Raw genomic sequence first — 15,478 nt, 5'->3', positions numbered from 1 at the left:
ATCAATATATGACATGGCACTCTTGAAAATCACGCAACGAAACCTTGCATTGAGAACGGCCTAAGTTAATTAGTCTTATATTACTAATAACTCAACATGTTTATTACTTAGGATAGTGGACAAATCAAACTAATTAAAACAGTTTCATACTTACCGATTAAACTAAACTAACAAATTATGTCCTCTAAATCTAATACTACGTACACATGCTAAATTAACGGGTCATAAGGCCGGTCTCAGTGCACAATTTTATTGCACTGATATCAAGATGGGAATTAGGTAACTGTAGCAGTTGAGTATCATGGGGATGAAACTCTTCTCACATATGATGAAACTCCCACTTCTCTCTCATCATAAAGATCTTGTCAAGTCAGCAAATTTGCTGATGTGGCATGAAATTTAATGTCCATGAAACTTTTCATGAAACTCCCACTGAGACCGGCCTAACAGTGCACCAAAGCGCGCCATATTTCTAGCAAATTTTTTAGAGTATATATTTCTGGTCTTTACACCAATAAAGATATACATAAAAATATTAAGCTGCACAAATATACTGCTCCATCCATCCCAAATTATAGGTCGTTTGGGTTTTCTAAATCCATATATTTCACTATGCATCTAGACATAATATATATCTAGGTGCATAGCAAATTTATGAATCAAGTCAAAATGATTTATAATTTGGAATGGAGGGAGTATCAAATTCCTTTAAAATAATATAAGTAAATTAAGTTATAAGAATTTTTTCTTAAATAAGAGAGTATAGTTTCGGTTACAAACATTAATAAACTCCACAAACATCTGTATAGCCGTTTGGAGAAAAAGACCATTCCATTTTGCAAATAGGCACTAGGCACTAGGCACTAGTAAAACTTCACATCTATCGGGGATACCCAGCTAGTTGAATCTTGGCTGCCAAGCATTTGTTTAGGAAACACTTGGCCATTCAGTAAAACTGCACAGTTTTATTAATGTAAAATTCTCCGTTATCCTCGTGCCCGGCATGTCGACCGGTAGATGCTGCCCGTGCTAACCCTAACCCTCTCACGCGCGTGCCGCCTGCTCCGCCTCTCCTCCCCCAACCCCGAGGCCAGGGTTTTGCCCGCCGCCGCAATCCGCCTATCCTTCCCCTTCTCCTCCGCTTCCACCACCACCGCCCGGATGGCGTCGCCGTCGCCGTCGCCGGAGTGGCCGGCCAATCGGGTCCGCAAGACGTTCGTCGACTACTTCGAGTCTAAGTCGCACACCCGTTGGCCGTCGAGCCCCGTGGTCCCCGTCGACGACCCCACGCTGCTGTTCGCCAACGCCGGGATGAACCAGTTCAAGCCGGTCTTCCTCGGCACGGCTGCCCCGGACTCGCCGCTGGGCCGGCTGCGCCGCGCCTGCAACACCCAGAAGTGCATCCGCGCCGGGGGTAAGCACAACGACCTCGACGATGTGGGGAAGGACACCTACCACCACACCTTCTTTGAGATGCTCGGGAACTGGTCCTTCGGCGACTACTTCAAGGAGGAGGCCATCGGCTGGGCCTGGGAGCTCCTCACCAAGGTACAGAACCATTCTGCTACCCCTGCTCTTCTCTCTTTCCTCTGTATATTCTGCAAATCTGATTGGGGGGGGGGGGGTTGATTGGATATGCTATTGGGTTGACTTCGCATAAGATTGTTAGAGGTTGCAGATTCACGAGCTGCTTGGTGAGGAAAATTGTGGCTTATGCGCCGATCTGGATCTTTTGGGTTTTTAGATGATTTCCTAGATATTTGTAACATAATGATTATGTGGTGATTGAGTTCTCTAATGGCGAAAGATTCAATTATTTTGGTCGACATGTGAGAAATTTAGCAAGGCAATATATTGATTTACCAATTTCTAGTTTTCCTGTAGGATTCCGTTGTTTCGAGTTTGAGTTCTGTCTCCACCCCTGATTTTTGTAGTGCAGGAAAGATCCTGCATTCAATGATCCTGAGCTAATGACTTCAATTTTGAAATTGGAAGGAAGAGCATGCTCAAAATGTGTTAAACTATTAACGTTTGAGGATTGATTTTATTTCAAAGAAATGACAGTGATGGTCTTGAATACTGATTGGGAAATGAAATGGCAATTCAAATGACTCTCATCCATGGTTAATCTAGACAATCTAGTTACCAGAACACATTTACTTGAACCATTTTTGTCCGAGACCTTTATATTGTGTTTTCTAACAGAGTCTTTTGATTTAAATTAACAAGATAAGAAAAAACGATGAGGAAATTTGTATGTTTATGAATGCCAAGTGGTTTATAGAAGTATCAGCAACCTTCATGTATTGCCTACTGATTACTATGTCTTGAATTCACAGGTTTACAAATTGCCTACTGACAGAATTTATGCCACATACTTTGGTGGTGATGAGAAATCTGGTCTTGCTGCTGATAATGAGTCGAAGAACATATGGTTGAAATATCTACCGAAAGAAAAGGTTTTGCCTTTTGGGTGCAAGGTATGTGCATTTTCCTGGTTTGTTGGTAAAATCACTTGTTAATGTAAGAGAGCTTGTTAGTTTTGTTTTATTTTTCTTTATTTCAAATGGTCCAGTTTTTCCATGTCACCTGTCTATTTGATTACACCTTATGGTCTGCGTATCCTTATTTTCTTATTTGATTGTGATAAACAGTTTACATGCATTTCTTGAACAGGACAACTTTTGGGAGATGGGTGACACTGGTCCTTGTGGACCCTGTACTGAAATTCATTTTGATCGTATTGGCAACCGTGATGCAGCTTCATTAGTGAACAATGATGATCCTACATGTATTGAAATATGGAACCTTGTGTTCATTCAGGTCAATATACTGTTTTTTATACCTTATGTGTACACAGTTAAAATAGTACAGAGACATTTATTATGCTGTTTTTCACATTTCATCTTTCCTTATTTATTCATTATATATATTCACACGGTGCTATTTTCAGTTTAATAGGGAGGCAGATGGTAGTTTAAGAACTTTGCCAGCAAAACATGTGGACACTGGGATGGGCTTTGAGCGATTAACTTCTATCCTTCAGAATAAAATGAGCAACTATGACACAGATGTATTCATGCCATTATTTGATGCTATCCACAAGGTATGTTTGCTACATGAACACTTGCATTTGCTTTTGTGCTTATGCACATCTAAATAGTTAATGACCACATGATATATATTGATAATTTGGTATGCATATAAAAATGCAGTTAGCCGGTGATGGGATTCAACCTTACTCTGGTAAAGTAGGATCTGATGATGTCGGCAAAGTTGATATGGCTTACAGAGTTGTTGCAGATCATATAAGAACTCTTTCTTTCGCTATCACTGATGGTTCTCAACCTGGTAAGTGCATCCTGTTTTTATTGATTCAGCTTTTTGGTTTGTGATAATGAATGAATGATAATTATGCTTGCCATCTGGACTAGTAACATGAAAATTACAAGACTACTGGCTTGAGCTTCCTGCATTGCATTCTTAATCTGCTGCAGCCTGCAGAACCATCGTATGGATTTCTATCTGATACTTGTGCTCAGGGTTCATTATCTTGTGCAGTTCAGTTTAGGTTGGTAAAACTGAAAGTTAATACGTCTCCATGTTTCTGTTGCACCTGTAAGTTGCTTTGAGGCAAAATAAAGGTGTTACAATGGGTTGAAATTCAAGTCTGTAAACAGATTTAGCTCGATATGTCTAAAATTAGGAAACCAAAATAAGTAACTGCCTGGTCTTTTTTTGGATGTACCTGTTAATTTTCTGTCTGACGGATAAACAATGTCTTTTGATGGATAAACAATGTCTTTTACAATTGTTTGGGAGATTGACTCGAGATTAAATCTTGCTGATCTGAGAAAAACTTTGTTCATCATGATCAGTTAATTACATCTTTCCTGCTCATATGTTAAGTCATTCTAGCTCAATTCACAGGCTTTGCATCACACTTACTAATTTAACATGGTATATATGTTTTTAAACGAAGGGTAATGTTGGGATGGGTAGATCATATATTCCTGGAAATGTTTGACTGCAAGTGCAAGTACACCGAATTAATATATTGGCTCATATTATGCCTCTGTTTGTGATGGAATTGACCACTTGAAGTTGGACGCACAAATGCAAAGTCTGCACATTGCAAGTGCTTAGGGTGTGTTTGGTTCCAAGGACCATGAGGGATGGGATGGGTCGATCCCTTTTTCTAGCGTGTTTGGTTCCGGGACAAGTGGGACGGGTCTCCCTGAGGGGGAATCCGCGAGAATTGAGCGGACAGACCTGTCCCACTTGGATGGCGTCGCGCTCCGTCTCGTGTGCGAGCCAACATAGGCATATTGGAGCGGGAGCAGTCGCCAAGGTGGTGAGCTCCGGCGTCGCGTGCTCCAGCTGGGAGCGAATTGGGGCGCTGAGCTCCGGTGCGCGAGCGGAGGCGCCATGGCCGAGCGAGCCGAGCTTGGATCTCGGCGGCGGCGGAGCGAATCGAGTCGGCGGTGGTGGTGGCCTTGAAAGGTGGAGGCGGCCACAGGCGTGTGTGCGTGGGCAAGCTCCACCAGCCACCGCGGGAGGCGCAAGCTCCGATGAGCTTTGACGTAGATGCGGGAGCGGCAGCAGGGATGGGAGTTGCGTTGGCATGAGACAAGGCAGGCCAAAACTGCTACCTCCTCAATCTCCTTCCTCCTCGATTCAGCCCGTCTCTCCATTGATTCATGAAGGTGAGTAATCAAATTGATTCGCAAGACATCAACGAAGATGTGGTTGTAAGTGATTGAGCTGGGATTCAACAATCATAATGAATTTCATCCAAGGGTGTCCGACAGTTTTCATGGGAGGAAAGAGAAGAACAAGAGGGAACGGAGGAAGGAGATGGGAGCAGTGAGGCTGACACTTGGGTCCTGCTGGAAGGGTGGATAACGCTGTTAGAGTTCCATCCATCCTATTCGACCCAGTCCCTTCTACCAAACATAATTCTAGGATCGATCCATCCTCCTCAACCAAACATCAGATGGGACGATTCCATCGCCAAAAAATAGGACGGGATCATCCCATCCCACGTCTTCCCCAAACCAAACACATGCTTAGTTTTCAAGTACACAATACTTGATTTTATGATGAAAGTTTGAGTGTACTCAATATGCTGTGCGATATCTGTTTATTGGTGTTTCTTGTTGGATGTATCCACCGTCTAGGTCAACCTAATTAATACCGAAGATGTTGCACACCTAAAAATGATCTGAATGCAACCTTGTAACTATTTCTCCTTTTCTTATATCTGTTTTGCATCATGGGCCTCATTTTGTACTGCAGAATGGTTCATGATATGACTTTTTTTTTAGGTAATGAGGGAAGAGAATATGTTCTGAGGCGTATACTCAGACGGGCTGTTCACTTTGGTCACCAGAAGTTGAAGACAAAGCCAAAGTTTTTTAGCTCGTAAGGACAAGCACTTGATTTTGTAAAAGACTTTCCATTGCTATTTAGCGGGCATACTAAGAACATATCGTGTTACACTTGAGAGTTGAGATGAATAGCAAATTAAAGTAAAATGAGTTTGACATTAATTCTATGATGTTGGCTATATGAGTTCCTCCTTTTTTATATATATGATAGTTAAATACACATTACGTTATACTTCAAATTACAGTGTTGTAGCTATGTTAGCTGTGGTATGTATCATGGTAATGCAACATATCATGGCACAGCTGCTATTTGTTGATCATTTGGATTACAGGCTAAATTATTAATACTAGACCAATAGGCAATAACTCTGCTTAGATTTAAAGAACAAAACATTTGTGTCGATTGCAATTATGACATGTGTTTTATCACTTAAGTCATATTTTTCTTGGACAGCCTTGTTAATGTTTTTGTCCAAGTGATGGGTGATGTGTTTCCTGAGGTAAAAGAGAACGAAAAGAAGATCCAGGATATAATTAGAGATGAAGAAGAAAGCTTTGAGAACACTCTAGCAAAGGTAATTTTTGTTTCCAGAAGGATTTGCTCAACTATAGCATTTGTTTAGTCAAGTTTTCCACATCATTCTTTTGCATTGGATGAATCTTTGCTCGCGGCCAATTAATGGCATCATATTGAGGGTAGTTATATAAGATAAATTCACTTTGTGTGTGTGTGTGTGTTTGGGGGGGGGGGGGGTCTTTAATATAATGATAAACAGCTCTCCTACATGTTCGAGAAAAAATATGTTCTATTTGTTTTGTATGTCTGTATAAAAGTAGAGAACAAAAGCTTACAACTAAAAAAAATATCTGGTTTATTATTTCTTTGCAAGTGCCAACTTCTATTCTATTTTAACAACCTTTCCTTGGCCCTGTTAACATTTGTGATGTCGGTTGTGTTCGCAGGGGTATGAGAAATTTAAGAAAGCCGCAGATGCTGTTAAGGAGAATGGGGGGACAGTGCTTAGTGGTCAGGCAAGTGTTTTGAATTTTTGAATTCCATTGCATTACTTAATTATTTTCCCTGGAAGATGTTGGTTTTTGAATTTTGCTGCATTACTTATTTCTGTTTTCTCTGGACTGTAGAAGATATTTGTTTCTTGTTCTTAAGTTATGTGGAAGTTCGGTAAGGATCTGAGGTCAGAGGGTAGGACACTTTTTGCACTATCTTGCTACATTAGATGGTACTAAACTGTTGGGCCAACTAATGCAAAGGTGTTGATAAGTGACTGTAGCTGCACCCCAAGGGCAGGACTAGAGATCAGAGTCTGATTGTCTGAGTATATTGATATTGTTCTTGCTTGATGTTAGTGGAAAGAGATACATCTTCAATTTATATAAATGGCATGACCTGATCCTTAAGAAATCTATCTCTAGAATAAACTAAGTAACTCTCAAATTTTATGTCTATAAATGACAAACCATTCCCAAGTCTCATAGGGGAAATAAATGTTTCTTGTTGCCGATGATGAAGCCTTCCTCTTAAGCCCTGTTGTGGGCCACTGTTAGTTTGGCAGATAGAGAGTAGCCACTTACGTAGTCTAAGCCATCTAAATAAGTTATTTCCTACTTGTGCTGGAAACGAATTTCAGTGTGGCTCATTGAAGTCCTTTTCCTTTACCTTCACTGTGCTGAGACTAGAAAGGAAGCCATCTTATGTTATATACTTGTCGTCAGATAAGAACTAGTTTATTCGTTTCTCCTGAATCATTAGCCCTCACTTTTCTTGGACCTTATAAACTCGTAAAAAATCCTATACTACAAACTGAACTTGATTTTATGTTCTGTACAAAAATTAATACTTTCTCCTTTTCTTACTTTAAAAGTGATCTTACAGTTCACCCCATAACACTCGTCCCTTAGATGATATAGTATCATAAACCTTAAATTGGCAGCCTTAGTGAATTAAGAATTATGCAAGTATACATTCTTTTCTTTTTGGTATGCTGAACTAATTAATTTCTTCCTTCAGGATGCATTTATCCTGTGGGATACGTATGGTTATCCGATTGATTTGACTGAGGTTAGTTTCACATTTTAGCTTATTCATGTTTTGATCATAGAATCTTTATTAACTGTTTATCTTGTGTTGTTATTATTATTTTCCGTTGCATAGGTCATGGCGATCGACTATGGTCTGGCTGTCGACAAAGAGGGTTTCAGTGCTTCTATGGAAGAAGCAAGGCAAAAAGCTAGGAATGCTCGCAACAAGGTTAATTTTCTTTTCTAAGGAGTGTAGAAATTGATCCTGAAAAGTTTTTTTTTGGTGCTATGCCATCTAAATTTTTTTATTTTTTTTACCCGATGACCATTTTTTCCTAAATATATCAAATATACTGTTGGTGTTTCATTTGATTGGGCAGCTTTATTTTTTATTTATCTTATTTAATTCACACAACACCTTGTTTTTTGTTTGTATGTCACATGTTTCTTTTGTCAGGCTGGAGGGAATTCTATTGTTATGGATGCCAATGCTACAGCACAGCTGCGCAACCAGGGGTTTGCCAGCACAGATGATAGCCCAAAGTTTATGTGGCCCAAGGTTAGATGCCACCTTAAATATTGTTGTTATTGTTGCACTTCTACTTTTCGCTGTTCCTGATTCAGTTGGTGGCTGTTATTTATTGCTGTGTTCTATATTTACCATTGAGATTTTGCAGGAACATGGAAGTGTGGTCAAGGCCATCTATACTGGCTCAGCATACATAGCTACTGCATCTGGTGATGTGGACTTTGGCCTTGTGTTGGAAAGTACAAGCTTCTATGCAGAACAGGGTGGTCAGGTACGACTTTTGGATAGTGCAGTATTTGATATAGATCAGATCGTGTATCTGGTGTTGCTTTTGCCATTAATCCCATTAACTTACAATAACTCTAGGAGTTAGGATGATGTGGTCCATCATGAGTCCATCCCATGAATTTTAGTGCGATGACTCCACCCCTCATGATTATACTAATTGTAATCACCCATTCCATTCCACAAACCAAACAAAAAATGTGAGGAGTGAGAAGATGACAGACCACCCCTCCTTGACCCAAACGTACCCTTAAGAAAACCAGTTACAGGATTTCTACATGCTGCATCTATGTATATGATATAAAATCTGTAAGTCTGTTCCAGACATAAGTTTTGTTTGTCTTCCCCTTGTTTAGATTAGTTCCTATCTGTTAGACTGTTTCTTTCTATCTTTTAAGACTGTTTCTTTCTATCTGTTAGACTTATTTTTTCATCTGGCTGGCAAATTTAAATCAAATTTGAAGTCACATTTTCAGGCAGTTTTGGTTAGGGGGATTTGTGTTTCTAACCCTATTCTCAATGCTAATTGTGATTTTACCCCTTAGGGTTTGTGAATCTGCCCCTGATTTTTCTTAACAAAGGTTCATTTACCCCTGGTTCCAATGCTCTAGTTAGGTGGGACCAATTAAATGGATTAAGAAAAAAAGACAACACTGAAAAATAGACTAAAATACCGAAATACCCTTGGTACCTTATCCTCTCCCTCAGCCAACTCTTTACTCTCTGCGCCTCACACCCGTTACCTCCCTCTCCCCCCTCCCCCCCCCCCCCCCCCCCCTCTCTCTCTCTCTCCGGACGGCGGCGCACGGGGCTACGTGAGGCGGAGGCAAGGTGGCAGCAGTTTGGGGGCCACAGCGCGGCGGCGCATGGGATTGGTCTACAGTGCGGAGGCTGTGGCGGTGGCGCGCGGAACCCAGCCAGCGCGTTGGTGGCTGCGCTTGAGGATGCCATTGATGACATTTGGAGGGACTCGTCCAGTCGGTTGTTGGAGTAGAGTGGGCACCGGCCGGGACGACGATGGTGATATGGCTGGCGACTCCTCCAGCTGTTTCCGAAAGGACACATGAAACAAGGGTCAAACATAAAGGGCATATATGTCTTCTTACTACTGATTTAACACCGTTAACTCATCTTAGCGGAATGTTTTCAAAAAGTGAGGGTAAAAAACGCACAAAGCCCCTTTTGGTTATTACCAATTTAGTCAGCTAGCAGCGGTGCACTGTTAGAGCAACTGAGCAATAGCCCCTACTCCAGGCCCCTACTTTACTGAATAGGGACTGCCCCAACTTTCTGGGGCTTTAGATTTAACCCACAACTCCAGCAATAGCCATAACTTTAGAGGCCCTAATTTGATATGACACTGTTAAGTGTATAAAGGCCCTTCTATTATAGGCCCATGGCCCATGAGGCTCTCCCTCTATATATGGATATCTCCACTGATGGACATGGCTCTCTGCTCTCTCTCTCAATTCTTCACGATACGTAACATCAAATCAGAGCGGGATTTCAGGTAATTTACACCTGCAATCCATTTTTTTCGCCGGCGGCCCGTCGCCGTCGTCGTCTGCTGGATCGGCTTGTCAAGCCCATCCGTCAGGCGGCCGCCCTTAGTCTGCTTGTCATGAAGGACTCGTCCGCGCGAGTTTGTCCACCTGTCGCGGAGGATTCATTTGCGTGGTTCGTTCGCCGCCTGTCGTGGTCCGTGCCTGTGCTTCAGCCTGTTGTGGAGAACCCGTCTGCACCTGTCCTTCCGCGCGTCGCGGAGGACTCATCTGCTTCTCCAGTTGCTGCCGGTCGCGGCTCCTATCGTCGTCCGCCCGTGGGCTCCTCTTCATCTCCGCCCACGGCTCCTTTGCTCGCTGCAGAGGTCTGATTTGGCTGTCCGCCAAACCATCAGGCCACCGCCCGTCTGCTCCGCATCTGCTACTGGTGTGCTGCTGTCTGCCATTCACGCCTGCTGCTCTGCATCTGCTGTCTGCAATTGTCCTGCTTGCCTACTCAGTCACGGTGGTAACTGTTCTTCCTGCAATCTGCTGTTGTTGGTTGCATCCTAGTCATTTTCAACATGTTGCATGGTTCACACACAATTTTCTACTCCTATTAGAGTTTTTCGTTCTGACTCTGGTGGTGAGTATCTGTCTGATGCTTTTCTCCAGTTTTTGTCCTCTGAGGGTACTGCTTAGCTCTCCTAACCTGGTGCTCATGCACAAAATGGTGTTGCTGAACGCAAACATCGCCATCTGATAGAGACAGCTCGCACACTTCTGATTTCCTCTTTTGTTCCATCTCATTTTTGCGGTGAAGCTGTCTCTACTGCATATCTCATAAATAGACAACCCTCATCCAAACTGTCTGACAAATGTCCTGGCGAGGTACTTTTTGGTACCCCTCCCAGCTATGATCATCTCTGAGTTTTTGGATGTACATGCTATGTTTTGCTTGCTCCGCGTGAACGTACTAAGTTGACTGCGCAATCTGTTGAGTGTGTTTTTCTGGGGTATAGTCCTAAGCATAAAGGTTATCGCTGCTATGATCCTTCTTCTCGTCGCATACGTATCTATTGTTATGTGACCTTTGTTGAGGACCGTCCTTTCTTTTATAACCCCTCTCCACAACCCTCATATTCTCCCACAGAGTCCACATCTTTTTTGTCTTCCTCCTATTTCATCCACGGGTGATGTCACTTCCTTCCGCGTCCATTCCTGATCCTTCTATTTCCATCACACCTCCTCTCTGAGACACCTACACCTCCTCCACCATCTTGACATGCGCCGCCTCCATCTCCACCACCTCCACCTCACCCTTTTTCAAAACCACCTGTCACGTTTCTTCAATCGTTGTCCCAAAACCCCCATTGAGTTTCCTTCTAGTTCTACCACCTCAGCCAGTCCTGACGCGCCCGCTGTTGATGCTTCTAATAATGATATTGATGAGTCACATATTGTTTTTGATGAGTTACAGGCTGGTCCACGATTTAATCTACGAGAGGCGGTGCTAGGATGGGGTGGTGTGAGGAGCTCAGGCGTTGGAGAATGGAGGCGGGCACGTGCAGGGAAAAACAGAAACCGTTGAAGTAGACCCGTGGGAGAAGGGGCTCAGGAGAGGAAAGTAGGGGCGTCCCTAGAGTAAGGACCCAAGTAGGGGCCTTGCTGGAGTGCAGCCCCTACTTAAAAAGTAGGGGCTTGAATAGGGTCCCTGGTGGAGTTGCTCCTAGGACTTGCTCTGATTCACCAAGCTGTTGCGCTGATAAAAAATGTTCTGAGAGTCTTTCTTTTCACTTTCTGTTATGTCATTCAACCATCTGAGATTAGAAGCACATTATTTGTAGTTTCAGTGTGTTTTCCAATTTTCAAACTCCTGTGTCCTTGCAAACAAAATTTCTTAACATATTTTTTCAAGTTTCATTAAACATTATGTCACCATCTGAAACATGAAAAATCTTTTTACTTGTTTCTTGCATTGAAGGTAATAGTTAAAAGCATACTGTTAGGAGCCATGGTAAGCAAAACCTTGAAGATAATAGTAAATGACTCTTATAAATAAAAAGATTCCTCAGCGCGCACAACAGAATAACCAGACGTCCCCTAAGTCAATGTCTTATTTAATCTCCTCTGAGATTAGAAACATAATATGGTGTGGGAATGTTGAAGCGCCTCTATGTATCCCCAAGTTATGTGTTTGTTTGCATGTAATTGTTTTATCTTACATTTGCTGATTTTCTTAAGAGTTAATGCGCATGCACCTTCTCGCAGATATATGACACTGGGATAATTGAAGGGTCTTTTGGAACTTTCAATGTGAACAATGTCCAAGTGTTTGCTGGCTATGTTTTGCATATTGGTTCATTTACAGAAGGTTCTAAAGCTTTATCTGTTGGTGATACTGTAATATGCAAGGTGAGTTTTTACTGACAGCCTTAAGCGAACTAGTTAATCTGTTATAATTCATTTTTGATACTGATGTTACCATTGATAGGTTGATTACGATCGGCGTACTCTAATTGCTCCAAATCACACATGTACACATATGCTGAACTTTGCTCTGAGGGTTGGTTTCTAGCCTGTCTAAAATGTATATAGCTTCTTCTTCTGTCTTTTTCACTCTTGATTATTGTTGTGTGTGCAGGAAGTACTTGGTGATCATGTTGACCAGAAAGGTTCAATAGTTCTACCAGAGAAGCTGAGATTTGATTTTTCTCATGGTATTACGGCTCTCTTCATACTGCTTTGACGTGTATTTTCAAAGCTTTGTCAACTGAATGCTTAGTTTGTAACAGGAAAACCGGTTCAGCCTGAAGATTTGAGAAAAATTGAGTCCATAGTGAACCAACAAATAAAGGACGAGCTGGATGTATATGCTAGTGAAATAAAATTAGCAGATGCAAAGCGCATAAATGGTCTACGAGCTGTGTTCGGTGAAGTAAGATTTCTTACTCGTATTGACATTTGATATAGGGCAAATGGCATGTCTTGTGACATATACATTTGGATTTTGTAGATTTACCCTGATCCAGTAAGAGTTGTCTCAGTTGGCCGGAAGGTGGAAGATCTGCTTGCAGATCCAGAGAACAAAGAGTGGTTATCCATATCAACTGAGCTGTGTGGAGGTATGTTTACAACCCTCTGCCATGCACTTCAATATTTGTGATGAGGATATCTATAATTTTATGTGTATGTATCAGGTACACATATCTCGAACACAAGAGATGCCAAAGCATTTGCACTTTTATCCGAAGAGGGTATCGCAAAAGGTGTTAGGAGGATAACAGCTGTTACTGCTGGATGTGCTGCAGATGCTATGGAGTTAGCATCATCTATTGATTGTGATATCAGTGGAGCATCTCAGTTGGAGGGAGCCATGTTGGAGAAGGTATTAAGCTTTTGTTATTTGTGTTAGTTGTTTGTGCCCTGTATTGTGAGCTGCAGATTGTCTGATAAGTAGGATATTATAATATAAAGGCATAAATGTGATCTTTCTAAGGGAGGAAGAAATAACACATAAATTATTTTCTGATTTATATATCTCTTCCCTTGATAATATTCTCTCTGTAGCTGTACATGTGTTAAGATCAAATTGTACCATTGTACTTTGAAGACATATCCTTTGCAAGATTATTATCTAACTTGATATTGTTTGTCAGAAAATTGCTTCCATCAAGAATAAGCTTGATGCAGCTGCCATCCCTGCTGCCAGAAAAGCTGATCTAAGAGGCAAGGTTTCCAAGTTGGAGGTCTGTAAATGTTTCTTTTTTACATGTCAAATGTTTTTCTATCTCAATGGAAGAAAGAACAATTACTTATGATTTTTATGATGAGCTGATTGCGTCTGTTGCATGTCGCAGGATCAACTTAGGAAGGCCAAGAAGAAAATGGGTGAACAGAATATCCAAAAGGCTGTCAAGACTGCAATGGATGCAGCTGAAGCTGCTCTTTTCAAAAAGAAGCCCTTTTGTGTTACTCATGTTGATGTGGGTCTTGATACCACTGCTGTACGGGAAGCAGTTATCAAGGTCATGGACCAAAAGGTTAGCTTATGACTTCATTGTTCTTGTTTTTCTTGTTCCCTTATTTTAACGCTGTCAGATTTGAATATCCTGGTGAACTGTTGTATTCATCTTGCCCAGGGTTTGCCTATAATGCTATTCAGCAAAGATGAGGCATCGAACAAAGCTGTTATCTACGCTGGTGTGCCACCCAACACTCCCAATGGCTTCAAGGTGTTGGATTGGCTGACACCTTCAATTGCACCACTCAAGGGAAGAGGTGGTGGTGGCAAGAATGGTGTCGCCCAGGGCCAGGTGAGCATGCACACCATTCCAGTTTCTCTGAGTGCCAGAGTGCAAGTCAAGTACATGGATACCTAGAATAACCTGTGACTCTGTGATTGCTCATACTGCAGGGAAGTGATGCTTCTCAACTCAAGGAGGCAATGGAACTCGCGAACAACATTGCTGCAATGAAACTCAGCTGATGGGTGCGGCTGTTGGTCCAGTGCACTCCCCTTCCAAGCTTATGTGCGGCTGCTGTTGATCCAGTGCCCTTCACTTTTAAATGCCGTCTTTCACCTAACAGGAATTCCATAATGTTTGCTGTTTGAATTACATACCATACCATTCAAACCACAGGATGACATGTAACCAAACTATCTGCAGTATCTTATTGCTGCTGACGTATCAAGGTCTTTAATTATTAAGACATCTTCGTGTGGCATTATTTGCATAACTTGGTACCTGAACTTTTTTCTTCGGTACTCCAGTTATCTTATAATGTTTTAAACCAAGCATGGCAGAAGCACATGTTTAGATGATCCAATCGTGCTGGATGTATTGGACTTTTGGAAAAGTTCACCAGTGGATGGCATCCTGTTGAAGCACGCCATCACAACGGGAAGTAGAAAAATGTCAAAAAGCTTCAATTTCAAAAGAACTTTAAAAACAAAATGTCTAAGCGGAGTTATAATGTTGAAAAGGAAGCTTTAAGCGTCTTCAATGAATTCAAGCTTTCAAGAATTTATTTCAATGCTGCAATTAGCTGAGTTTCGACACAATGTTTCGGCAATGGTTGCCGCTATTGCAGTCACGATGACAAAATGCCTATGTACACAACAAAACGAAGATAAAAAAGTTTAATAAACCAACCATGAGCCAACCATGACGAAGCCAACGACAAACAATCCGGCGTCCGATCAAGAATCACTCAGCGACGGAAACTTCACATGACTACATTGGTGACAGAAACTACAAAATTTAGCAATAAAACCCTGCTACTGCCACGGCTGCTCAAGAAGTCTTGAACATGAACCAACCATGAACAAGAAGGCACCGGAACTCGCTTCCCAGCAGCACCGGCAGCCCTGCACCGTAAATGGCCTGGGCGCTGCCTTCCCTTCTTCGGTGCGGCAATGACCTCGATCTTCCTCTTCTCCTTGATGGTTGATGCCTCCTTGTAGCCCTTGTGGAGCCTCATCTTCGACCTTGCCAGTCTCACCTGGTCGAAGGCTGCCGGCGCTTCTTTGCGCTTGCACGCGCCCAAACCGCTCGGTTTTGGCAGCGCGGTCGGCGGCTTAATTATTAGCCTTGGTTAAGGACGCTGTGCTTGCACGCTTGGCAACGGCTCACCGTCGCTGGGGAGGCGGAGGACTGCTGCTTGGAGCCGTTCGGCCTTGAGTTCGAACCGGGCGTGGGTAGGGGTGGAGCTAGGAATTAGGGTTAGGGGAGGCCAAGCTAAGCCAAATT

At 42.3% G+C, this 15,478-nt stretch overlaps 1 protein-coding gene across 1 annotated transcript; it reads left to right on the top strand.

Annotated features, from left to right (window-relative positions):
- The first annotated feature begins 1,000 nt into the window (after nt 1-1,000).
- Nucleotides 1,001-14,465, top strand: LOC117836876 (alanine--tRNA ligase). The gene is made up of 22 exons (XM_034716394.2): nt 1,001-1,548; nt 2,340-2,480; nt 2,677-2,823; nt 2,954-3,106; nt 3,216-3,351; nt 5,328-5,424; nt 5,845-5,965; nt 6,354-6,422; nt 7,420-7,470; nt 7,564-7,659; nt 7,888-7,989; nt 8,108-8,230; nt 11,997-12,140; nt 12,220-12,291; nt 12,370-12,445; nt 12,521-12,663; nt 12,742-12,850; nt 12,926-13,113; nt 13,385-13,474; nt 13,586-13,768; nt 13,868-14,041; nt 14,143-14,465. The coding sequence occupies exons 1-22, from the start codon at nt 1,018-1,020 to the stop codon at nt 14,212-14,214; spliced, it is 3,018 nt and encodes a 1,005-aa protein (XP_034572285.1). The 5' UTR covers nt 1,001-1,017; the 3' UTR covers nt 14,215-14,465.
- Nucleotides 14,466-15,478: the final 1,013 nt, after the last annotated feature.

Source organism: Setaria viridis, chromosome 9, assembly GCF_005286985.2.
Source record: "Setaria viridis chromosome 9, Setaria_viridis_v4.0, whole genome shotgun sequence".
In the NCBI taxonomy this organism is placed as follows: Eukaryota; Viridiplantae; Streptophyta; class Magnoliopsida; order Poales; family Poaceae; genus Setaria; species Setaria viridis.
This window is presented reverse-complemented; position numbering and strand designations above follow the sequence as displayed.